At 30.5% G+C, this 25,997-nt stretch overlaps 1 protein-coding gene across 1 annotated transcript in view; it reads left to right on the top strand.

Moving 5' to 3' along the window:
* Positions 1–9,360: 9,360 nt before the first annotated feature.
* hoe2 (hoepel2) overlaps positions 9,361–25,997 on the top strand; it is a 32,660-nt gene continuing 16,023 nt past the window's right edge. Inside the window, exon 1 of the mRNA XM_065499886.1 lies at positions 9,361–9,793. Within this exon, the coding sequence (XP_065355958.1) occupies positions 9,586–9,793 (208 nt within the window). The 5' untranslated portion in view covers positions 9,361–9,585. The remainder of the gene's footprint in view (positions 9,794–25,997) is intronic.

Below are 25,997 nucleotides of genomic sequence, written 5' to 3'. Positions count from 1 at the left end.
TCAAAAACGGCTGGACCGATTTTAATGAAATTTTCAGGTAATCTTCAGAATAGCCTAGCGGGTAACACTCTAAAGTCAGATTTTTGGTTTTCGGTCTATGGGAGGAGGGGTGTGGCAAAATCAAATTTTTACATTATACCGCTAATGCCATCTATATATATAAAAAACCGCTGGACCGATTTTGATGAAATTTTCAGTGAATCCCAGCGAGTAACACTGTATAGTCAGATTTTTAATATTCGGTCTGTGTTCATATATTTCATAAAAATGGATGTGTGTATGTATGATCCGTATGGACTCAAAAATTGCTGTACCGATTTTGATAAAATTTTCACGGAATCTTCAGAAAAGCCTTTTGGGTAACAGTCTATAGTCAGATTTTTGATTTTCGGTTTGTGATAAACAATTCTGTTTACTCTTGCATATTAGGTGCATGAATAAGAAATATCCATATGAAATCTACTTTTAATCAAAAACTTATGATGTTAACAAGCCTGGTGACCAAATACAACTGAAAGTGTCTGGCGAAACAATAAAATACAAATCGATTGACACAGTAATGAACGAAGAACAAGTCGTCAATTATCCTACTTAATTTTTGAATTCATTGGAACCAGCCGAAATGCCACCACATACATGTATTAACATTGAAGGTTGGATTACCGACTTTTTCCGACACTGTATATTATAATCGAGATCGAAATGCAATATAAAACAGATGTTTTCTAAAGGCCAGCAACGCGGACCGGGTTCAGCTAGTTATTGATAATGTTAAAAAACATTCGAAAGAAGAAAGAAGAACATATGAACTTCCTGGGAATGATTCTTAACACCGTTTAGGTAGTTACAAAACTAAAGGAATTAAGTAAACTATTAAATTATTATAAACTAAAGCATACTTTTAAGCAGCTTTATTTCTAAATTTATTTCGAATTTTTTTTAAAGTTTTTTGCGATTTTGCATCTTCAAGATTTTTTTATATGTATTTTATGTAAAATTTTTGTTCTTTATAACAAGGCCTACAACTTTGCCTCAGAGATATGAGCCTGAGATAATTATCACTTTTTAGCAAAAATGACACCGATGCACCAAATTTTTGCATGACATTGTGCAAAACTGGGAGACAAGGATTTTTTTTTGGTCTTTTATCACGTAGTGGTGTCCGTATATGGTTATATTTCCATGACTCAAAAAATTACACACTGTGTTATTTGTCGAATTTCAGAAACAATAATATTTTTGTAAATGAAAAAAATGCAAATAATCAATTTAATAAATTTAAATATCTGTGGTCATAAGCAATAACCACCTAAGTCGACTTAAGAAAGATTTGAGTTATATATGCTACATAAAATTTTCACGGAATCTTCAGAGCTGTATGTATACGTGAAATCCCTACCTTCCTAACTTTCTTATTTAAAAAGTTATTAATTAGAAACATATTGGATTAAGTCCTAAGGAAGACTATCTCATTTACAATAAGCGCCAAAATATACTTAAGAAAACATTCAATTATATTTTATTTTGTTTAAATAGCTTATAATGACTTTAGTTGTTATTGTTATTTTTCACAAAATAAATGTTCATAAATAACATGTCAATATTTAAATATGTAATAACAGCTTAACTCAATATATGCCAAGCAACAATCAAAACACTTATTTTCAACAAACGCCTAATCAGACATTAGCACTTTCAATTTAGTATTTCTGAGTTGCATTAAGCGATGATATTTGTTTTTATTAAATATTTCTCTAATAAATAAAGCTTTTGTTATAATTTTTCATTTTAGCATTGTGGGGGTAAGAATCTTTGATTCTGCATTCTACTTTTTCTATGCAATCTTTTATTTTTTTCAGAATCGCTGTTATAACTATAAATAGCTTTTTCTCAAAAACATGTTTTTTGAATTAGGCGGTTATTGCTTGTGACCACAGATATGTACATTTATTCTTTTTATTCGATTGTTCGAATAATTATTCGTAAGAAGTTATTCGATTAATCGAACGATTATTACTCTAATGAATACCCTAATATTTACACTCAAATCCATATGAGTGTAAATAAATTACAAACACGACGACAGTCTTGTAAAAATACTCTCATGTTTCAATAATTGAGACACAGTAGGGCGCATACAAATATTGTATTATTGACATGTTGATATTTGTAAAACCTAGGAATTATTTAGGAATTTATTTTTAATGTTCTGTCATAATTACTGAATACAGTTCTTTGTTTTCCTTAAATAAGTTTATTATGACACAAATCTGCTAAAACTTTCAAATATGTTGCACCTTTCTGTATTCAATTATTACTATTGTTTACATTGTAAATGTCTAAACAAATAGAAAACCCAGAACGAAATTAGCTGTTATTTGGTAACAATTTTCGAATTTAAAAAGTAATAAATTTTAGATTATTTTCAGTACGGAAATAAATGGAAATTATTTAAGTAAGTACAAAAATTCAGTAGAAATCAATTGTCCGATATGGGAAATATTAAACAAAAATTGGTTTTAGGAAGTATAACAGAATTAAATAAATTAGTAATAAAAATACATTAAAAAAAGCTTTTACTATTTAAATGCTCTAAAAAGAAGAAAATAAACTTTAAATAAAATTAGCTTGGAGTTTACACATTCAAGTTTTGCCATTGAAGTTTAAATACACTCACACTTTAATAATTACAATTGGTTACTTTATATATCCCAGGTAATCTAGCGTGAATACAGTTGTCACTTAAGTATCCTTAATTAATCTGTAAAGTAGTAAATTTAAACTTTTTGTGAGTAATTTGTACAAACTGGTTTTATACAAATTGTGTTGATATAATTCTCATACAGTTTATTTTATTTTTTCTTAAATATACTGATATCCCATGTAACCTAACGTGAAGTAAATTGTCACTTTAGTGTATTTAAGTAACCAATAGTGTAGTCACTTTAAATGTTTGTTTTGTACTGCACTTAAGAAAGTAGTTATTTTAGCCACTAGAAGTAATCTATAGGAGAGTTGTCGGAGAATGGTTTGTTTACATGCAATAAACTTAGAAATAATTATGAACCCAACTGTCAAACTCTTTTGCCAACACCATACCTTCACGCACTGTTGTCAATTTAGGAGATTTTTCCCCAGATTGGGTATTTTTTTTTTAAGTTGAGCATGAAAATTTATCTTGGAATCTCCAAAATAGGTTCATATTTTTTCCGCGTACATACATAACTTCATTTTAAATATGAATAGGACATATATCGAGCCCTTAGCGCCAAATTATCGTAAGCGACAAAACACAAATTTTACAGGAGAAGGTTTTTTTGAAATTTATACATAGAATTAAAAATATTGTGATGCGATATAATATGATTTAGTACAAGCTATTTGTCTATTTTTCAAAAATATTTATAACTTTTTACAATTAAATATTCATGGAATACTTTATTGAAAACTATGACAAAAAATATTTTTTATTGAATTTTTGCATAGATACAAATTTTTCGAATTGAAATTAAATTTTTATTTATGAATAGTTTTTTATGAAATTTCACAGTTATGTAGATTTATCTATTTAAAATGGAAAAATAAAAACGAATTTTGAAATTTATTATCAGCAATCCCGTATTCCCAAAAAAGTTTTAAAAAATTCCTAAAATGGGAATTTTTAGTTTTTTGGCTATAATATCCATACCAGGGTCGAGGTTATTGGAACCCTTTACAAAATAAATAGAAACATATTGGGCCACCTAAAATCGGTTACTATATTTTGATATCGAATATGCGATTTGAGAATTTTTGCCCTAAAGTTTAATTTTACATAAAAAATATGGGTTTTATGAATTGACCTGGTCCCCTCGATAACAACAATTTTTAAATTGTTTTTTATTTAAAATATTTTATGAAAACTTAACTTTCAGAAAGTATAAATTTCTTATACATTCTCTTAGAAATTTTTTGCGATAACTTAAAAAGAAAAAAAGTTCTTTTAAAAAAATTTAAATTTTTGCAATAAAAAAAAAAATTAGAATATGTCGCTTACGATAATTTGGCGCTAAGGGCTCGATATATTGCACTGAAAAGCAGCCACACACCATAATATTTGTGTACTTTAGGCCCAGTCCCTTCTTTCGTCTTTTTGCTGTGCGATAGCAACTAAGAGCAACCTCATTTACCTTGTCTCTAAAACTTTGAAAACTATTTTCCAGTTTAAAATTATTCCCTGCAGTTCATTGAACTAGTTTCACTACTTCGAATTAGTTAGCCACTGAAAACTACTAAATACTAGTGAATTTTCAACCCACTGGTGAATTTAACATGGGGATGGCAGGTGGCCGATTGGCACACTCTGCATAACACTTCACTATTAATTTCAATAGTAATATTACTCCAGCATTTGAGAAAAAATGCCAAATCAGAGGTTAGGCCAGCTCTCTTAAAAATAGCAAACCTAATCAACAGAGGGTATTTGTGGAAAATTTCAGCTATGTCCTTTCGTGTTTTCATAGCTATATCGTCTAAGAATTATTAGGATCCAAAAAAACTCAGACCAGCTCTGATCTACTCAACATGCCCTTTCAGAATTATAGGGTCGCTGTTCTGTTCCAATGAAAAAGTCTTCATTTGTTGGACAGTGACATTAATGCAAATTTCTAAAACGTTTAATTGTGCTAATTTTTATAAAAATCATTAAATAACTATTAATATAAATTACCAATAAACGGCGAATATAGATAGACCTTGATAAATTAACATGAACTTACAAAAATTACATTAATGTTAAAATGTCATTGGAGATTTAAAGGTTACAAACAATTGTGATTAATTAAAAAATGTCATTTGTTTTTAAACACTTTATAAATTTCATTCAATGCCTCTTGCGTATGATAATTATAAATTGCATAAAAACTGCAAATCGCTCATACGTCATATAATTAAAATTATGTTCATACAATTCCAATAATGTTCATACGCATCTCTGTAATTTTTTACTAACTATGTATTTTATTATTTACACATACATGATATTGTAATTTTACGAACAAATTTTTAATGGCTTATTTATGTAGCTAGAAAATTGTTTTTAGCACAACACAATTAAATTTTATTCAATATTTTGTTTTTTTATTATTAAAAACAACAAGTATTCATGACCCATAAAATACACTTGTTGCAGCTAACTAGAAATGTGAATGTGGCAGACACTAAATTGAATACAAAAGAAATCTTCTTTAAACGTATAAAAACAATAATTCTTAACATAAAGAAAAATGTACAACAACCAACCACCTGTCACCGAAACGTGAAGATGTACAAACAAAAAAAGAAAACAAAAGCATAACAGCAACAACGGAAATAGAAAAAAAAATAAAACACAAAAAGAAATAAGTCTCCAGAGGAGAAAAAACAATAGAGAAAACATGATAAAAAAGAACTGACAGCAACAACAATAAAAAGTAGACATATTAAACATACAGTGGGTTCGATGATGGAATAAATAGCAATAAATATATACAAACTCTTAACTAAAAGATGGTTTAATCTGTGCGAAACTTTTCATACTGATCACTGAGGATTTGTTTAGATTTCTGGAGGTACTTTATTTAGTTCACATTTAGTTTACTTATATAACATGTTTTGCAGCCAACGCACAGTGGGCTCGATCGAAAAAATTAGTAAAAAAACTGAGTATTCCTAACTACTGGTCTGATTGCAAAATTATGTATGAATAATAATTCATTTTCTGAAAATGAGCGAATTCACTTAATTGTGAATAAATTCGAAAGGAATCCTTCGATTTTTATGGTCGATATCTCATTTTTTTTGTATTACATGTGGCTTTGCTATAAAATAATAAATCTGATAAATTTCTGCTGCTATCGATTTTTCATCAGTTTTTTAAAATAATAAAATTTGCTATTTTCACGTAAAAAATATATTTTTTTTGTTTAAATTTGTTATTATAACTCCGGAACTACTGAGGCGATTAAAACGCAATATATAAACGGATTAAAGGATAAGTATACTGAACTTTGCATTTGATAAATAAAAAAATAAATTTCTTATGAATATAACAAAAAAAAAAAAAAAATACACTTCAAATTAACAGTAACTAATAGGAAAATATTTTTGGAACATAAATATAAAATTTTTTTCCAGCATTTGTTTTGCAGATTCTAAAAGATTTATTTCATCTTTTAAAAATAAAATTTTAATAGAATCTAGCAAGTTTGTTTGTTTTCCACCGAGCACTCTTCTCCAATGATTACACATATGTTTTATCTGGTAGCTGCTTCCAGTACAAACCGGATTCATCAGCATTATAAGGTTGATTTTAAACGGGTCAATATGTTGTGGCTGAGCCGAAAGCTTTTCTCCGGAATTTTGAGGAAATTTGGCTTAAATGTTTGAAGCCAGCCATCGCTGGCATTAAAACCACGATCACATTTTTTAATTTGTTGATGAATTTCTAAAGCTTTTGCTTTTAGCATCATTCCGCTTACCGGTATTTTTTGTTTCGCATGCTAAGGAACCATTTGTACAGAGTTTTTTTCTATTTTCGGAAGTTCAGATGTCCGTAATATTTTACGCTTTCCGGCACAATAAAGAGTATTATTTACACGATTTGTTATTTTCTGCTTTTTCTTTTTAATGGAACATACTGTTGATTTAGCACCACCATATTTTCTTGCCAAACTACTGACACTATAACCCTTTTGCAATAATTCAATTATATTTACTTTATCTTTCAAAGATAAAACTTTCGGTTTTCTAATGACATTTTCATGAATAAGAATTTTTAATAAGTTTCAACTTTTACGTAGCGATGTCAAAGAACAACTGACATACTTGGTCACTCAATTCGGGGATTTCCCAATTTAAAAAAAAACAGTTTAAAAAGTAAAGAAAAAAAAAAAATTTCTTATCACTATACGGAGTTTGGCTGAAAATGGGCGGGATTGCATTAGTTGGCGTGGCACCTATCATATAAATGAAATAGTTAATTTCGAATATCTGAAGTACTGTAATTGTGAAAGTCTTCAAACTTTATACGAATCAATTTCTTATCACTGCATGAAGTTCAACCAAAAATGGGACGGTTTGGAACAGGGCATGTGACACCACCCATCCAATGTAAATAGTTATTTTTAAATATTTTGAGAACTATAAATACGGTATTCTTCAAACTTTGTCTGAATTTCGAATATCGTTGAAACTGTAACTGTAAAAGTATTTAAACTTTGTATGAATTAATTTATTTTAACTGTATGGAGACTAGCTAAAAATGGTCAGGATAGGAACACTGGGTTTGGACCCTCCCATACAAAGTACATAGTCAATTTTTAATATCTGGATAACTAAAATTGTGAGATTCTTCAAACTTTGTCCGAAACATTTTTTATAATTTGTCTGAAATTGGGCGGTTTAATAATAGTGGGCATGGAACTTCACATACGAAATAAATAGATATTATCAAATATCTGATGAACTATATTAGAGAAAGCCATGAAGAATTTAGTTCGTTACCATGGTACGTAGTTGGCTGAAAATGTGCTGGATTGTATTAGAATGTTTGGTGAATAATAATGGTGAAAGTCTTTAAGATTAGTACCACTGTACGGAGTTTAGCTAGAAACTTTGTGTGTTTAGGACTTCCATTACAAAGAAAACAAGTATGAAAGTATGGGCGGTCAAGCCCGACCATATAATACCCTACACTAAGTAAAAGAGCAAAAACATTTTTCTTTTAAAATTTCAATAATTTATATTTTTGAGTGATTTTCGGAAGTGGGCCTAAGATGGGAGCTATGACCAATTATGGACCGATCACCATGTAATTATGTCGTGTGATTTAGGTCTATATTAAAGTTAGCTATGTTGAATTTCGTGTGTATACCATAATTTTTAAGCGATTTATGCACGTTAAAGTGATTTTCGGAAGTGGGCCTTATATGGGAGCTATGACCAATTATGGACCGATCACCATGAAATTAGTACGTGTGATTTATGTCTATATGAAAGTTAAATATATTGAATTTTGTGTGTATACTAACATTTTTAAGAGATTTATGCACGTTAAAGTGATTTTCGGAAGCGGGTCTATATGGGAGCTATGACTAATTATGGACCGATCGTAACAAAATTTGGTGATATGAATTTTGTATATACAAAACTTATTTGAAGCGGAATTTGTGAAGATACATATATAAATTAAACATTTATGACCGATAAAGTCCAATTTCGGAAGGACATTTGTATGGGGGTTATGTGAAATAATGGACCGATTTCAGCCAGTTTCAATAGGCTTGGTCCTTGGACCGAAATATGTACCAAATTTGATCGAATTATCTTCAAAATTGCGACCTGTACTCTGCGCACAAGGTTTACATGGACAGCCAGCCAGCCAGCCGACCAGACGGACGGACGGACGGACATCGTTTAATCGACTCAGAAAGTGATTCTAAGTCGATCGGTATACTTTAAGGTGGGTGTTAGACCAATATTTTTACAAACATCTGCACAAACGCATAATACCCTCCCCACTATGGTGGTGTAGGGTATAATTATAATTTTCAGAGTCATTAAGCTTTGACTGAATTTTTAGATTTTGAAAATTCATAAAAATGTCAGATTTAAGTATTGTAACGATGTTTTAAATTTTAAATTTACGAATTTAATTTTCTTAAAGTCTACTATGTTCTCCTCTATGATTCGTTCATAAATCATTTTACAATAGGACCAGTAGTTAAGAAGACTTTTTCTTCGATCGACCCCACTGTGCAGCGGCCTATATAAATTTATTACAATTTTATTTATTCTATCAGCCCTACTGTGCAGCATTAAGCGGTTACGCCAATCATTTGCAAAGCGGTTTAAATATGATGACATGGTTTAAAACAATATAAACATTACAAAATTCTATTTACCATACTCAATGTATACATAAACACACACACATATGCACAGCCCGTGTTGAGAAAGTCAAGGTGAATATGTGAATTAATAACAAAATAATAACATAAACAAAACAACCGTTATGGTGTGAAAGCCATGAAATGTGTATAAACAAAGAGTCAACTGCAAAATCCTGTGAGAGAGGCCATATTTAGTTACGTATATGTATGTGTGAGAAAAATGCAAAATCACTTCCAGTGTAAATTGTGGGCGAGAGAAAAAGCTAGAGAGTAAATGCCGTTATTTGCTGTTTTGTTTTCTTTGTGTTTTTCTATGAATTGTAGGTGGTTGTGGTGAAATTTATTTACTTTCCATGGTGAACATGGGTGGATTATACGAAACATTAAATCATACAGATTCCTCAAATACACAACACAACACAAGTGTTGTTAGTCGTTTTAGAGACGTTAGAACATGAAAACGTATTTCCGAACAAAATCATTGTGAAACAAACAAAAAACGGTAGTGCAAACAAATATATAAAATAAAAAGCAGACAAAAAAATTTAAAACGAAAGATATAAATAAAAAACTAAAAAAAAATGTTTTAAATATATTTAAGATAAAAATTCTTCAAGTGCTAAAAAATTAAATTGCTTAAAATTTAAGTAAAATAGTTTAAAAAATAAACCAAATCATGGGTCTCGCCGATAAATTTCGTAAAAACAAACGCAACAGTCCCTCCAAAGGCATTGAATTAGAAAGGCGTCGTTCTAGCCAAAATTTAGTTGTACCACCTGGCCAAGTCACCGAACAGTCGCTGCAAGTATGGCGTGCCTTGCCTCCGCAAATCAGACATGATCCTAGTATGGTTTCATTTCAAATGGAAAATGAACGTTTGCATGGTGAGTTTAAATGACAGCAGTCAGTAAGTAACAAACAACTACGACAAAACACATAAAGACTTGGACACTAATAATAAAATATGTAGATGAACGAAAAACATCAATTTAAGAAGATAATGTTTATAAAAAGAAATCCTCATAATACGAGTAACGACAATAATAATGCTGATGATTTTAATGGTCTAGTTATTATACAGTGTTGCTTTATTTGCTCTTTCAAATTGTTGTTGTTGTTGCGTAGAGGTCAAGTACTAAAGTTTCCATGTATGACTGGATGTTGTATGTGGGAAAAAATCAAAACAAACAGCAATCAACACAATAAAATACCTAGAGTTTGTACTACTTGTTGTGTGAAATTAAAAATAAATTTTAATAAATACTTTTTTGTTGTATTTCGTATTTATTAATTTGGTTGTTTGCCAAAAATAAACCAAAATGAAACAAAAATTTATAAATTTGATGGAAAATGCTTAAAATAAAAGAATTAACAAAAATCAAATACATGTCTGGTCTTTTAAAATAAATAAGGTGTTGTTTGTTTGTATACAAGTTTTATTAATTTTTTTTCCAATAAAAGAATTTTGTTAAATGTTACAAGGATTTTTTTTGCTAAAAGTTTAATTTAAGAATATTACGCCCAGCCTTGAATTTAATTGTTGGCAGGGGTTAGTTTTTCTTTTTTATTTTCGTTTATAACCGCCATAAAATTCTTAAGAAAAGTTAAATCGTTTTGGGCAATTTCCGTCTGTCCAGTTCAAATTTCTTTCAGCAAATGAATTTGTTAATTTCTTGCAACTAAAATCTTAGCAAAAGGTCTTCTTTTGAAACTCATCGAAGTGCGTACATTTTGGGTGCTTGTGGATTTCTGAGAAATTTAATATTTGAGGAGCCGCAAAACAAAAGTTACTTTTTCCAATTTTTTTACAAATTGATTTTTTGGTATTTTTATAATATTTGGGTTGAAATCTTCTAGAAAAAATAAATTTCTCAAAATTTTTAAATTTTCAAAAAAGTACCTTTTGTTATGCGGCTCCTCATTTCATGTTGTTAGCAATTAGTCCTCTAATGTTCGTACATATGAACATAATTTCATGTTTCTAGATTCATTGATTTAGAGGAGGAACAAATAGTATCATCAAAGGAATAATATACCATTCTATTTCAACAGGTTCATGCCTCTTCAGGAATATGAATACATGCCAACATTTAGCAATAAAGGGAAAGTTACATTTGTTGTTGACCGACTGAAACAAGTATCAGTGCGTCGCTCTACTTAAATCAAAGTTAGTTTTCTGTATTTGATGGGAGCAAAAAGGTCCTATCTATAATCTGACAACGCTCAGCCACATGTTGCAATAACTGTTAAAAAGTATTTAGAATGAAGAGGATACGATGTTATGCCTCACCCGATTTATAATACAGACCATGCCCCGTACGACTACTATTTGTTTCGATCAATGCAGAACTCTATTTCTGGGATACGCTTAACTTTAGAACAGAGTATCCGGTATTGACTTGATTAGTTCTTGGCCTCAAAAGAAGAGTAGTTCTTTCACCTGTTTGGCCAAAATGTCCGACTTTGACCCCATCTAATAGAGAGTTTTTGTCCGATTTTGTTGAAAATTGTGTCTGACTTACCTTGGTGCAAATTTCATCCCGACCGGAAGACATCGATTTCAAAAGTTGGTTCACTTGACATGAAATTTCCCATATATATTGATGAGCATTTTGGCGAAATCGACTCATATATTGAGACTACCTGATATCAAAATGCTTTTATCATAACGTTGTTAAGCTATGAGTTTTGATAGCCCGGAACATATGAGCAAATAAGTCGGAAACTCTCCACAAAGTGGAGAGTTTACACATGTAACCTAGCAGTTCGAACTAGAGATTTTACCCATCATTTAGGGTGGGAACTAGTTACTTCAATAGCTACGTGACTAGTTATTTTAACACGTGCGTGTCATATGTAGTCCTATTGACCCTTTTTGATTACAATGAGATGTATGCCAATGTATAATAGCCGGTCCAAAGTAGGCAACGCATTGGATTCCCATACTGGTTACTAGCTTTATAACTGGTTACTTTATCAGCTACGTGACTAGTTATTTTAACACGTGCATGTCCTAAGCAGCTGGTCAATTAACCCTTTTTGAGTAAAATGAGACTGTCTGATAGCTGATCGAAAGTAGTCAACGCTTCTGGTGGGTAAAATAAAGTGCAGTACAAAAAATGTTTGAAGTGACTTTACCATAGGTTACTAAGAAACACTAAAGTGACTATTGACTCCATGCTATGTTACATGGGATGTCAGTATACTGAAGCAAAAATAAACTGTATGAGAATTATATCAACGCAATTTGTATAAAACCAGTTTGTACTCACAAAACGTTTACACTCCAGATTACTTAGAGACACTTAAGTGTCAATTGTTTTCACGCTAGATTACTTGGGATATATCACACATGCATGTGTAAATTTACACATGCATGTGTGATTGTGTTAGTGCAAACGTCCCAGCAGTTCCCAGCAGTTCTAGGGGACAGTACCGAACTAGTGATTTTACCCATCATTTAGGGTGGGAGCTAGTTACTTCAATAGCCACGTGACTAGTCATTTTAACACGGGCATGTCCTAGGCAGGGGGTCAATTGTCTCTTTTTGATTACAATGGGACTGTCTAATAGCTGGTCCAAAGTAGTCAACGCATTGGATTCACATACTGGTTACATAGCGTCAGTTACCTTGCTAGCTTTGTAACTGGTTACTTGATAAGCTACTTGACTAGTTATTTTAACACGTGCATGTCCTAAGCAGGGGGTCAATTCACCCTTTTGATTACAATGTGACTATCGGATAGCTGATCGAAGGTAGTCAACGCTTCAGGTGGGTAAAATAAAGTGCAGTACAAAAAAAAGTTTGAAGTGACTTCACCATAGGTTACTAAGAGACACTAAAGTGACTATTGACTTCATGCTATGTTACATGCGATATCAATATACTTAAGCAAAAATAAAAATAAACTGTATGAGAATTATATTAACACAAAACTCACAAAACGTTTAAAGTGACTACACTCTAGATTACTTAGAGACACTTAAGTGACATTTGTCTTCACGCTAGATTACTTGGGATGCATAAAGTAACCAATTGTCTTCTCTCTGCACTACAAAGTGCACACACGTGTCAAATGACCAATATATATAAAATGGAGTCAGCCAAGTGATAAGACATTTGTGACAATTACTGTCTTTAAGGGATACATTGACTACTTGCTTAACTGCTGGGTTAAGCAAGTAGTCAATGTATCCCTTAAAGACAGTAATTGTCACAAATGTCTTATCACTTGGCTGACTCCATTTTATATATTTGGGTCATTTGACACGTGTGTGCACTTTGTAGTGCAGAGAGAAGACAATTGGTTACTTTATGCATCCCAAGTAATCTAGCGTGATGACAATTGTCACTTAAATGTCTCTAAGTAATCGAGAGTGTAGTCACTTTAAACGTTTTGTGAGTAATTCGTACAAACTGGTTTTTTACAAATTGTGTTAATATAATTCTCATACAGTTTATTTTTATTTTTGCTTAAGTATACTGATATCCCATGTAACACAGCATGAAGTCAATAGTCACTTTAGTGTCTCTTAGTAACCTATGGTGAAGTCACTTCAAACTCTTTTTTGTACTGCTGTTTATTTTACCCACCAGAAGCGTTGACAACCTTCGATCAGCTATCCGATAGTCACATTGTAATCAAAAGGGTCATGCACGTGTTAAAATAACTAGTCAAGTAGCTGATCAAGTAACCAGTTACAAAGCTAGCAAGGTAACTGACGCTATGTAACCAGTTTGTGAATCCAATGCGTTGCCTACTTTGGACCAGCTATTAGACAGGCCCATTGTAATCAAAAAGAGACAATTGACCCCCTGCCTAGGACATGCCCGTGTTAAAATGACTAGTCACGTGGCTATTTAAGTAACTAGCTCCCACCCTAAATGATGGGTAAAATCACTAGTTCGGTACTGTCTCCTAGAACTGCTGGGGTAGGACTGTTACTTACATGTTTAAACGTCAGGTAATAGAACATAAATACTTTCAACATATTTTTTGAATGAAATTCCAAATGTAACATTTCATGCTTTTTATCCGATTGGTCCAAATCTCATATTCTAGGTTGGGAAATTTTGAGGTTATAAAGTAAATTGGCTTAAAATAACAATTCTTTCTTAACAAATTCAGTTTTAAGAAATATGGAAATTAATAATGGAAAATCATACCGAGCAAATGTCCACCTCTCGCACGTCGGCAGACGTATGCTCTTATCGTCTAATATCTCTTTAATTCAGTTCACGTAAATCTGGGCTTTCGAACGATGCAAAACGGGCCAATCGATATCGCCAAATCGAAAAGTTATGCGACCGGAAAATTTCTCATGCAACAATTGAATTGTTTTTTGTCTATTGTCGGCTACAGTACAGCGAGCCTCGAATATAGCGATTAAATTTCGCTAAGCTATCTTCGAAGGTACCTGGTTTCGAGGAAAATCTGCTAGAATTTTACAAAGTGATGCTGTAACATATTCATCATTTTAGTAGTAAATTTTCACAATTAAAATTCGTTTTTCGTGCATAAAATTTCCCAAGTTTTCTATTAAACAAATGTCAAAAAATGACAGCATAATTTTTGACATTTCATAATTTGACATCCAATTTACTTCTTAGCTTCAAATTGGTCCACCCTTTACTTACAACTTAAATTTTATTAAAACTTAGATCCTTTTCGATAATTTTCGTTTGTATTTTTGCAATTGGATCAGATGTTTACTTGTTTATATAATTATATATTTAAATACATTTATTTACTATTCATTCAAAACTGAAAAATTGTTTTCATCAATTATTTCTTTAGACAAATTGCCAATTGTTCATCATTAGAATATTTATTTTTGTGTATTGTATATTATTTTGTTATTTTAGGAAAACTAAATATTTACTGTATTATCTTATTCAATAAATAAATATTATACACATCTATTTCTGAAAGATTAATTGATCGTTTTGATCACCTTACAAATTAATTACTGCCGAATTTTTCTTTCAACATCTAAAAGAATCTACAATCAATAAAAATATTTTTTTTTTTTGCACATAAAAATAATTTCATTGATGTATTTTGGGGTTACGTAGGTAAATTGCAATTTCTTGCCAAAATATTAAGTAAAAATAGCAAATTAGTAGAAAAATAATGGAGACATTTAGAAATGTTTCTTATAAAATAATTATGATAAGCAATAATCTGCTGCTAATTAATTTGGTTCAAACTAATTATATCGTTTCACGTTTTAAATGTTATTAAATGATTGTTCAAACATTTTAAAATACTTTGAATGACATGTTTTTGGATTTTTTTGCGCAGTTAAATTCTCTATATAAGAAAAACTGTGATCAGCATTCTAAACAGTAATAAAAATTGGAATATACATTTCAGTTTTCCTTTTAAATATGTATTGAAACTACTTCAACAAATTAAAGTACAGGCATATGTAAAAACATGTGTTACAATTATTTAATATTATACAAATAAAAGCAACATGTGGTTTTTCCCAAGTATTTCGCACAGTTCCATATTTTGTTATCAATTTGTTATCATATTTTGTGGTTCAGTTAAAAAAATGTTCATGGTACTCAGTGGTCTAAAGGTTTTTACACTATCTAATAAAACTATATCCTTATCGTTGCAGCAAGATCAAATCTTCCTCTATTTCACAATACAGTGACAATTTTTCCAAATATTTAACTAAAAGATCAAAATCGATAAAAATGCTTATGAAATTTGTATATTTTAAGGATTTTATTAATATATTAACAACAAAAATAAGAACATTATTAATTAAATTCTGAAAATAGGAAACAAACTTAAAGATTTTACTTATTATGGTAATGACGCAACAATGGAAAAATAGGTCTCATCTTTACAAAAATTGTCTGGCCTTGTAGTGCTTTACAGCGACGACACATTTTATAAAGCTTCTTTCGATGTATAATTATGAATCCGTATTTTGCGATCTACAATTTTCCATAGGTTTTCTATGGGCGATTGGGCAGGCGACTTCAAACACGTACCTCATTGGATTTAACTAACCACTCGGTTACAACCCTAGAGTTGCCCCAGCTGTTAAACATGTAGTCAATATATTACTTATAGACAGTAATTGTCACTAATGTCTGATCACTTGACTTAATCCAATTGAAATATTTTGGGTCATTTGACACGTAGTGGTTCCTTTATTCATCCTATGTAATATAGAGTTAAGACAATTGTCACTTAAGTGTCTCTAAGTAATCTAGAGTGTAGTCATTTTGTACTGCACTTTTTTTATGAGTAATTCATACAAACTGGGTTTATACAAATTCTGTTTCTATAATTCTCATACATTTTATTTTATTTTTACTTAAGTATAGGGTGAATTCCAAAATGTATGTATGCAATGCAACCTTAAAAAGTCGAGCGATTCTTAACGCAACCGTGTAAACTTTGATAATGTTTCATATCGCGAAATATATGAAAAAGTAAAAATAGACAGTATAATAAGTTTTTTTTTAAATTTTAATTACGCGTTTGCAAGCTTTGTCTTGATAAAGATATGACTGCATTGCATACATACATTTTGGAATTCACCCATACTGTTATCCCATGTAACATAGCGTGAAGTCAATAGTTACTTTAGTGTCTCCTAGTCACTTTAAACATTTATTTTGTACTGCAATTTAGAAAGTACACGCAGAGAAAAAATATAATTGGGCATGGTTACTGTAACCATTTATATAGTGTTATAAGTTTTTTAACTTTTTTAACATAACATTTTAACATAATATGGTTAACTTACGATTCACATGATTGTCTCAACCATATATATGGTTACAGTAAACATATATATGTTTGTGGCAACCATATTTATGATGAATAATTTTATCATAATATGTTGTTCTTAGATTATGATAAGCCTTAAGCCGAGAGCACCATAATATGATAAGTCCTTCATCATATAAATGGTTGTCACAAACATATGTATATATGTTTACTGTAACCATATATATGGTTGATACAATCATGTGAATCGTAAATTAACCATATTATGGTTACCAGAATCATGTAAATGGTTACTGTGACTATAATATAGTTAAAAAACTTGTAACAATATTGAAATGGTTACAGTAACCATGCCCAACTATATTTTTTCTCTGCGTGTAGTTATTTAACCCACCAGAAGTAATCTATTGGAGAGTTGTCGGAGGAAGGTTTGCTTACAAGCAATCGTTTATTGGACTGCCTTTTTAACTGACTTTTTGAGGTCAATTAGCACCCGTACATATTAAAATAAATAGTTATGTAGCTGATCAAGTAACCAGCTAGTAAGGTAACTGATGCTATATAACCAGTATGTGACTAATTTGGAACAGTTAACAGACAGTCTAATTGTAATCGAAAAGGGTCAATTGACCCCCAGCTTAGGACTTGCACGTGTTAAAATAACTAGTAGCTAGTTATATAAATAGTCATCACCCTAAATGATAGGTTAAATCACTAGTTCGGCACAGTCTCCTAGAACTGCTGTGGTGTTTGGAGTCATTGTCGTGCAGTAATCTGATAAATATGGGCATATTTTCCGCAGGGTATGGATATATGTATAACATCGTTGAAAATTAATCTGTATCCAATTCCAGTCATAGTATATTAAATGATATGAATTGATATACCTTGTGCGGAAAACATACCCGCTCCATAAAATTGCCACTGCCAAACTTAATTGTGTAATTGGGATCCAGTCATGTTCCCTTCGGCCACCCTACAAATCTTCTCCGATCACTGCCTCCATAAATTGTATTTGGATTCATCAGAAAAGAGAACAGTATTCCATTTCAGTCTCGACCAAGTAATGTTTTTTTTAGATATAAGATGCTTTTTCGGGGAGCTTGACCGACCATACTTTCTTACTTGTTTTAGATTATTGATAACCTCCAGGGCACACTGTTTTTTTTACGTTTTTTTTTTTCATAAACTCTAATTTAAAAACAATTGAATTGAACTTTAGTTTGGATACATTTTACCTCCCAAGATGACCTGCCAAGTTTCATATGATTTGGGACACTATTTCATATAGCTGCTTTATAGCCGATCTGACCGATTTGCCCCAACTTTTTTGTTTATAAAGCTATTGAAGTGAAGTTTGATTTGTATTAATTTTTGATGTTCCTAAGTTTCATATTATTTGGGGCACTATTTCATATAGCTGTCATATAGCCGATCTGGCCGTTCCGACCGATTTGCCCCAACTTTTTTGTTCATAAAGCTATTGAAGTGAAATTTGATTTGTATTAATTTTTTATGTTTGTAAGATGACCTACAAAGTTTCATATGATTTGGAGCACTATTTCATATAGCTGCCATTTAACCGATCTGGCTGACATTTTGACGTTTCCACTAAAAATATAATTTTTAAATTTTGATTTTTTCGAAAACGTGTGGATTCGGACAAAAAGGATTAGTTTCTTATTAATCTGCACACTTTGGTTAATAACTTCTCATTTACAACATTTTGCAACGCTTTACCATGCAAAAGTACTGATCCACGAAACACAACTACACTTGTTAAGCTCATTCTAAAAATACATATAAACAAAACACGGTACAATTGGACAAAAACACATAACAACGTCACAAAAATTAGTAAACTATAGTTTACATACCAGGACAAACGTTTTCCATACTAATCCTTTTCACTTTTGTGTAAACTTTCGCCAGAACAAGTTGCAAAATTTTCCCCGACAATTTTACACAAAACGTGTGGTACATAATAAGCTTTCTTTAACAGCGCGCAAACAGAACAGTATTGGTCCACATGTTAAAGTTAAATATTGCCGTTGCAATTGCCGTTACCGTAAAATGCCGTTACCTATATAATCAGAAATACCGTTACCTCTAAATACCGATAGCGATATTCTATAAATAATTGAAATTATAAAAATACAAATAAGTGATTTTAATAATTGGGTTTATTGAAATCAAAAGAACTTATAAAATAATAAAGTACCATTAACCAAGAAGTTAATGCTTAAAAACGCGTAGCCAAGGTTGGTTACCGCTAATCCTCCGTTAACCCTAAACTATACTTTAAGCTCAACACCTGTTACCGCTAAAATTCCATTACCGAAATAACTACAATTACCGTTAAATCTAAAATACCTTTACCTTTAAATTATGAAAAATACATACATACAATACAATACATTTTTTGTTTTACATAGTTGCATTTTTTGGCATCTACAGCAGTTAATTAATTTTTGTAGATCAACGTTTTCACTTTCTGGAAACAACAAGGCGAAAATCTATTCTAATAATCCGTTTATTATTATCTTCATTCATGTTTTAGTTGATTTGGACTAATATTTGACTTAGACCTTTGTACTATTTTATATATCGCACTCGTTCAACAATACTGTATTAACTCAAAATATTTAAAAATTTTATTTTTGCAAGAAATCAACTAACAACATCAATATCTATCTACTAAAATTTCAAAGTATTCCGATTACTCGTTATCTTGAAAACAACATTTGAGACAATTTTCGTGTTAATTAGTGACTACATTGTATCAACAAAAAGGTATTATTTTGAGTTAATACAAAAATTGAAATAGAAATACATCGTATATTTTCATAAAAAAATGTATTATTTTGAATTGAGCCTTTATTCAAGTTAAAAATAATGAAATTGTTTTATTTAAATTTGGTTGTATTTTGAGTTGATACTGTTTTGTTGATAAAATAATACAAAAAAATATAGAGAAGTTCCAGAAAAATGGTAGTAACTCAAAAAATATATTTATTTTGCAATAATTGCAAAAGTTTTAAAGAAAAACAATGTAAATATATTTTCAAATGGAATTTTCTGACTATGATTTTCAAATTCTCTTAAAATGTAATCACAAACAGTTTTTGCTCTATACTGCAAGTTTTAAAATTTTAAGTTAATACAGTATTGTTGAACGAGTGCGATATTTACATAGTTTTAACTGATCAACTGCTGGCATATTTTTAGAAGAGTTCACGTTCTAACAATATTAAAGTTTCTGTTTAAATTCTCTGATAATTACAATGATCTGCGAGTTAGCAAACTCGCTGATTTTATGCCAAAGTTTTTTTTTTATTATCTTGAACATATACAAAATATTTTATTCAATTTCTTTTTCTTTCACTTTCATAACCTTCTAACCTAATTGCGAAAAAAAATGTTTGCAAAATACGCACGCGAGACGAATTTCTTAAAGACTCTCACATAAAGATACCAATAGCAAATCAAAACCGATCGATTTCAAATTGTGTTTACAAGTCAATAAACACGATATAATATGAATAATTTTGAATATATTAACTCTAAACATTACTAATTTTATATTTAAACAATTTGTTTTGTATAATATTAGAGTTTCTAATTTATATGTGTTTAAAATTCTTTAAATAACATGGTTTTTAATTTGTTTTGATTTTATTTTTCTTAATTTTTGCAACTAATTTGTAATCAAATATACATATAGTAAAATGGGGATGTGACTATAACTTAATTAAAGAAATAAAACTAATGCCTAAAAGACAAAACAAAAATAGTTAATTGTTTGCTTTGAAACCTAACACAAGCCAGAGGCGATTTTTAGAAACAAAAATACAAAAGAAATTTATTTAAATTGCCTATGTACATTAGAGTGACTTACTTTGTAAGGAATGAATAAGTGGGGTAAAGAGGTAACAGAACTCTTTGAAATTAAACTATAGTTTGTTTTATAATGTTTTCCAAAATATTTTGGGTTCAGTAGCAAGCGTTTAAATATTTGGATTTATTTTAAAAATACCTAAGGCTAGAGAAAACACATTTAATTACCTGGCAAATAGATCCACTAAGAACAGATTTTTCGACATTCAAATGTTTTAGGGATCAAAAACGGGTAAATTTAGACCTTAAATCTTATTTACTAATAAAGACTAAAATATTTAAAAAAATATCTTCATTTCTTTAAAAAAAATACAAGAAGAAAACGATTAAAAACTGTGCTTTGGTACTTTTTTACATTTTATTCTAAGCTTCTACTCTGATAATGAAGTTTATTTGAATAAAATGTTAGTTGCTATACAATAGATCAAAAAGTACAAAAAAGGGTAAAAACGGGTAAATACATTTGTATCAGAATGATTGAGCCAATTTGTATAAAATTTTAAACATTAGTTTCTTTAGTCATACTATAATGACCTAACAGGTTGTTATTTTTCGAGTGCTAAAACCAAATTCGTTTAAAAAGTTTTGGTACCTTTTGAAAATGCTTTATTTTTAATCGTGCAGATATACTGACAGTTCTTATACAAAAATTATGTTAATTGGAAATATATCGTTGCGAAAAACGATAACCAGAGTTTGAGAAAATGGGGGTAATTGTTACTTTTTCCTAAAGTAATTTCAGAATTTTGTATAACAATGAACCTAGACGAATGAAATAAAACACACGTAATCCTGAATGAAAAAAAATTAACAAAGAGGTATTAATTATAAAAAAATTTGGATGAAAAACATTTATCAATAATTTGGAAATTTAGCATAATTATTACTATAATATTAATTTTGTATTCCCGTATAATTCTTGAAAAACATTTATGTTTTTTAAATGGGGTTTTAAAATCGACGTAGTTGCTTTTTTTTGCAACTATATATACCCTTCATCTTCGTGAGAAGGGTATATATAAATTTGTCATTCCGTTTGTAATATCAACAGTATAATTTTCCGACCCTACAATCCTTATAGATAGCGGAGTCGATTAAGCCATGTCCGTCTGTCAGTCTGTTGAAATCAACTTTCCGAAGCCCCCAAATAACTTACATACACAATTCATTCATCAATATCTCCGGAATTCTTCCGTCTCGAGAAAATCGGTCAACAAATGGCAGAGATATAAGGAAAAAATGTTTGACCTATGTCTGGATTACTGAGTCATTAATATAGACAATATGGATATCTAATGATATATATTTCAAAGACCTTTGCAACGACATATATTAGACAGTAGTGTCTTAGATTAGCGTGAGCACCTGCCGCATGGGCCTTATCTCACGGTGGTCTAAACACCGGATAGAAACAATGCGTCTATCACCGCCATTGAACAACACCTGGTAATCCATCCGGCCTGGTAATCCAGTCCGATGTATGATCTCTGACTTCAAAAGTTCCCGGCCGATAAAAGTCAGAGTGTGTTACTATAATACACACTTCAGACCTCGACAGAGTACCAAGCCCAACAACCAGTACATCACGAAAGTTACTACCCCAATACATTTCCTGAACACAAACGCTAGTTGTTATCTGCTACTTTCAATGGCTCTGTTGTACTCAGCAACAGCACCCAGAAGATTCATTTGGTGTTCCGAAGTCTATCACTAGCATTCCCGCGATTTTGCGTTTAAACCACAGCTAGCACGACGCATAGTGGGGGATCTGAAAAAAAAGTGCGGATTGTCCGCGACTGCATAAAGCAGCTACCCCGCATATCTGCGGGACGTACCACTATCCGCAACCTGTGACGCGTCCGGTAGCATTCAGCTATGCTTCCCACAGGCAGATAATAAAATCGGGCACCAACATAAAGATAGTGTCCAAATTATTATTATCCGCAATAGGGCTTATTATGTAGAATATAGTAAGTATTTATTTTATTTTTTAGAAAGTGGACATAAGAGAAGCAGTTCCACCAATAGGGATGCTATTTGAAATTTCACATACAGGAACTCCGACAATTGACATCAATGTCTTGCCACATTTAAACATGGAATATTTTATATGTACATTAGGGATATAACTATTGACATTTTTTGCAAATATGCAAATTGATATAGCATAGTCGAATAGAGCATTAAAAAATGTGAAAAACCACGGTATTATTTTTTTCGCGGTTGTTAAAAAAGTTCATACATTACATATTTTGAAATACAATTTGTCAATTCACAAGGTCTCTTATCAGTCATATTGTCTTAATATATCTCGACTCGGCAGCTCGGCTTAACCGACACTTAGGCACTCGGCGAAGGTCTCTACTGGTTGGTTAGGATAACACAATAAACATAGCATACAGAGTACTATTATTTTAGAACATTTTTTACTTGAAAAACAATAAAACGCATTGTGAAATATTAGGACATTATGACAATATTACATAATAAGAGACATTGTGAATTGACCAAATATATTTTATTTTAATAATAACTGCGGACATACTTCAAAAGATAATTTTTAAATAAGAAAAGTATCCCTCAAACTTGCAAACAAAAAACTTGCCATCACGTGGTGGTATGTCAAAAATTTCGCCAAAATTAGTTATATCCCTAATGTACATATTTTATATTTAAGTATTTATTCTTATTGTATTACAAAATTGGTAAAACTATTTGTATTGTAAAATCGGCTTCACGAATGGACCTAATGAACCTAATGTAATACAAGCATGTTTTTCCGAGGAGAATACCTTATTAAGAGACATTTCAAAAGGGAACTTTTGAGTGTTTCTACTCAATCGTACTAAATATTTGTGCTTTAGCAAAAATAATGTAAATATTGACAGTTACACTGATTGTTTTATTTAAACAATTCCGCTAAAAGCAATATTCCATTAAACAACTGATAATGATTTCATCCAAATGTATGTGTAGCTTTATTTTAACACTCTCAATAAAGCTAAATAATGCTAATTCGGTGAGATTTAACTAAATAACCACTGTTGTATTGTACTTGAAATCTGTACAATTTATTTTGAATACACTCTTCATCTATTATGAAAAACCATAAATTCATTAGAAACCTTCTATTGTCGCTTTGTTAAATTTTGATTGTGTATGATTAAATGAGTGTGTGGTTGGTTGGTTACCTCTAACACCCAAAACACATGATTCCTTTGTTAACTCATCATCAAATGAAAATCAATAATGGATGGTACATTACTACCATGTTGCTGTCATTAACTGACTAACAAACTACAAGTTATAAACGTATCCAGAAAGCTAATTGCACCATTTACCTACCCCTTAAGAAGCCTGATAAAACACTAGCACACTTTCACAATTTTCAAAAACCAATTTTCTATAAATATTCTTACAAGCAGTTACTACTTACAATCATTATCTTGTTTAACGACTATTGACGAGAAATGTTTTCTGTTCGATTTATTCGATTTGTATTTGTTGTGACACTAATGGCCGAATATTTAATTAAGATTATTATTCAAGATTATTATAATCTGATCGAATAATGAGTGACGTTTTCTTTGCAAGATAAACAACCGCACACACAGCAACTGTACAAAACTTCAAGGTTTAATTTTGCATTAAATTTTCGTTTACAAACAAATGATGGAACCGTAAATCATCGAGTGCAGTGCAGTGCAGTGCAGTTCAATGTGACATTGACATTTTTATGGTTTATTTAGAAAAAAAGTGTTGTTATACCCTCCTACCCTACAAATGGCGAACGAGTTTGTTATACCGTGTGTAACATTGAGAAATATTCATCTAATATCCTTATGAAATTCTTAGTCGACTTAACTTGTCTAAGATAAAATAAACATTTGAAATAAATTTATCTTCAGTGTAAAATTGTTTTTCTAACAATATATAATATACAAACATTGAATGAATTTAAATACTTTTTCTTCCATATCATATAATTAATGCTAAGCCCAAATAAGAAACACTGAATAGGGATAATCCAGTCTTTATAAAAGTGTAGTTTCAGTAATTCTACTTCAATTTCGGTGGAGGGTATTTAAGATTCGGCACAGCCGATATAGCAATCTTTTTTGTTTTTATTTTACCACATCGGGAAAATAAAATAGCAATTTTATAGTTTTCTATTAATGAGAATTATACTGTTTTAACAATTGTATTTTAATTAATTTTTTTTGTTAAACTATATTATAGAATTTACTGTTAAACGTTAAACAATTGTTTTCAGTTTCTTCTTCTTTTTGTAAATTAGCTTGTAAAACGTTTTTCATTGGGAATTATGTAAATTTTGGAGAGTAAAAACTGATTTTTATCTATTTTGTTATTTATTTATGGGGAGATTTTATTTGAAAATTATTTGTTAAAAATTTGAATTTAAAATTTTTAGCCTTACTTTGTTATAGACAATTGAAGTTAGCTGGGATTAGTATTATAGTTTTTAATGTGCAATACAGTAGTATTCAGCGGATCTTTACATCATACATTCTTCAAAATAAATGTTATACAATATGAATTTTGACTTCTTTTGTAAGAGGATGTCCAAAATTTTAGTAAATTACATACATTTTTATTTGATTTGGGCCATAATATTCTAAAATATTTTTATTGAAACCTTTAAAAATTTGTTCTATTCGAACTAATTACACTATGCACGAAATTTACACTCTTTTTCTATCAATAGGAGCATCCGGCGGGTTTAACTAATTCGAGTACACTGAATCCAGTGGTGCTAACCGTTTTTAGGTCGTGTTTTCGAAAATGGAGGAGGTTGCACAACATATATTCGCGTAACTAAAAAAAAGTTTAGTTTATTGAATAAACTAAAATAACCGAAATTCCGTAATAAAATTGTCTTTTTTAATCTTTTTTTACGATTTTTTTTTAAACAGCATCAAATGTAGCTACGCTTTTAATTTTTCCTACACGCATAGAAAACAAAGTTCTAAACAAAACAAGCCTCAAATAATTGCTATCCGTCAACAATTTTTGATTTTATACACAAAAGAAAAAACAAATATCCACTAATACCACTTTAAAATGTTTTCCCATATTTTTGCAAAAAGTCTTCTAAAATTTTTTTAATTCTTAAAAAATTTATAAATTTTTGAAAAGAAGACAGAATTTCCTACACGTTGATATATAATATGTATATCTTATATTTTCCACTAGTCAAATTTATGGATTCAAAATCAACAGCAAACTGATAATTTATAGAATCTTGCCGTTTTGTAATAATTTTGTTTACACTGCATTGTCGACTATTGCAGTAAACTGCTAGATGTAGCTAATTACTGCGAGTTATGCATTTTGTTAAAATATTAGAGGATATTTGTTGTGGACAGATTCTAATCATTTAGGGCTTGAGCATAGCTGCATTTTCCAAATT

The sequence above is a fragment of the Calliphora vicina genome, chromosome 2, assembly GCF_958450345.1.
Source record: "Calliphora vicina chromosome 2, idCalVici1.1, whole genome shotgun sequence".
In the NCBI taxonomy this organism is placed as follows: Eukaryota; Metazoa; Arthropoda; class Insecta; order Diptera; family Calliphoridae; genus Calliphora; species Calliphora vicina.
The sequence above is the reverse complement of the archived record's forward strand: the minus strand, read 5'-3'. Positions and strand labels throughout refer to the sequence as shown.